The sequence below is a fragment of the Phacochoerus africanus genome, chromosome 1 (assembly GCF_016906955.1).
Source record: "Phacochoerus africanus isolate WHEZ1 chromosome 1, ROS_Pafr_v1, whole genome shotgun sequence".
In the NCBI taxonomy this organism is placed as follows: Eukaryota; Metazoa; Chordata; class Mammalia; order Artiodactyla; family Suidae; genus Phacochoerus; species Phacochoerus africanus.
Window position 1 is genome coordinate 274,036,708 of NC_062544.1, and position 1,204 is coordinate 274,037,911.

Below are 1,204 nucleotides of genomic sequence, written 5' to 3' on the forward strand. Positions count from 1 at the left end.
ACTAAAATTTTATTATTTTCACAGAGTCTCTTCAACCTTTAGATATAAAGAAAGCGAAGAAAGACGCAGATATTAATAAAGATGAGGAGGAAGAAGATGATAAATAAATAGAAGTGAGGAAAAGGTGGAGGTGGAAGAGGTAAGGGAAAGAAATGAAGAAGGAGGAGGAAAGGATAATTATGAAATACAATATATTGGTAAATAAAAAGAAGAAACTATTGCCATAGTTTATGACTATACTAATGAATCACAACAAATTTAATGTCATTTTAAAAATTGGAGCTTAGGTGTTCTACCAGTAGGTTAAAGGATCTCGCATTGCTGCAGATTCTCGGGTTCAATCCCTGACCCAGGAATTCCCACGTGCTTCAGGTGTGGACATAATTAAAAAAAAAAAAAAACAAAAAAAAAAACAAAAAAACAAAACTGAATTTTAAAACGCATTCACTGTGTCAGAAAAAGTTTATTATTAGACATCAGATGCTGAAAGGCAAAGACTTGCTGTATTATAATGATGATTCTTCATCCTATATCAAAGGAGCATTCCTGAGACTATCGCTAATCAAACAGCAACATCTAGTACATCAAGTTTTCTTCCCATTAGTGTCAGAAACCAGATGGCTCAAAAAACAGTTTCATTATCAAGACAGGATAAAAGAAGCATACAGGTTATGGAATAAAGTTTTCTAGATGAATCAGGATGTCTTAGAAGACTAAGTCCACAAATTATAAATTTTCAAAGATTGATTCAGTAGAAGCCAGAAGACGAGTATCCCCCATAGTAACAAGGACGGTAGCAGCCATATCCGTAGCCTCCATAACCAGAACCGTACTGGTAGCTGCCATAGCCACAGCCGTAGCCCAGTCTTCGGAAACTGCCGCATCCACAGCCATAGCCGTAGCCCAGGCCTCTGCAGTAGCTGCTGTAGTAGCTCATGGTTTCAGGGGTGGTGAGTTTGCCTCAGTGTTGTAGGTCAGCTTTGTGACTGTGACTGCCCAGGAGCATTTATATATATGCTGATGGGGTTGGAAAGCCACACCTCTAAATATCACCCATAGAATACCTTACATGGAAACTATGTCAACTGTCTTGTTTGCTAACTTCAAGCCATGCCTCCCACTTGTGAATGCAACTCCCCATTTAAAAATCATGTGACGCATTTTATTTTCTCCTTTATTTGGATTCCTAGATAATTATTCCACT

General features: G+C 37.9%; 1 protein-coding gene across 1 annotated transcript; it reads right to left on the reverse strand.

The window, feature by feature from the left end:
- Positions 1–748: 748 nt before the first annotated feature.
- On the reverse strand, positions 749–937 carry LOC125111438 (keratin-associated protein 19-3-like). The gene has a single exon (XM_047753380.1). The coding sequence runs from the start codon at positions 935–937 to the stop codon at positions 749–751; it is 189 nt and encodes a 62-aa protein (XP_047609336.1).
- Between the last annotated feature and the right edge of the window lie 267 nt (positions 938–1,204).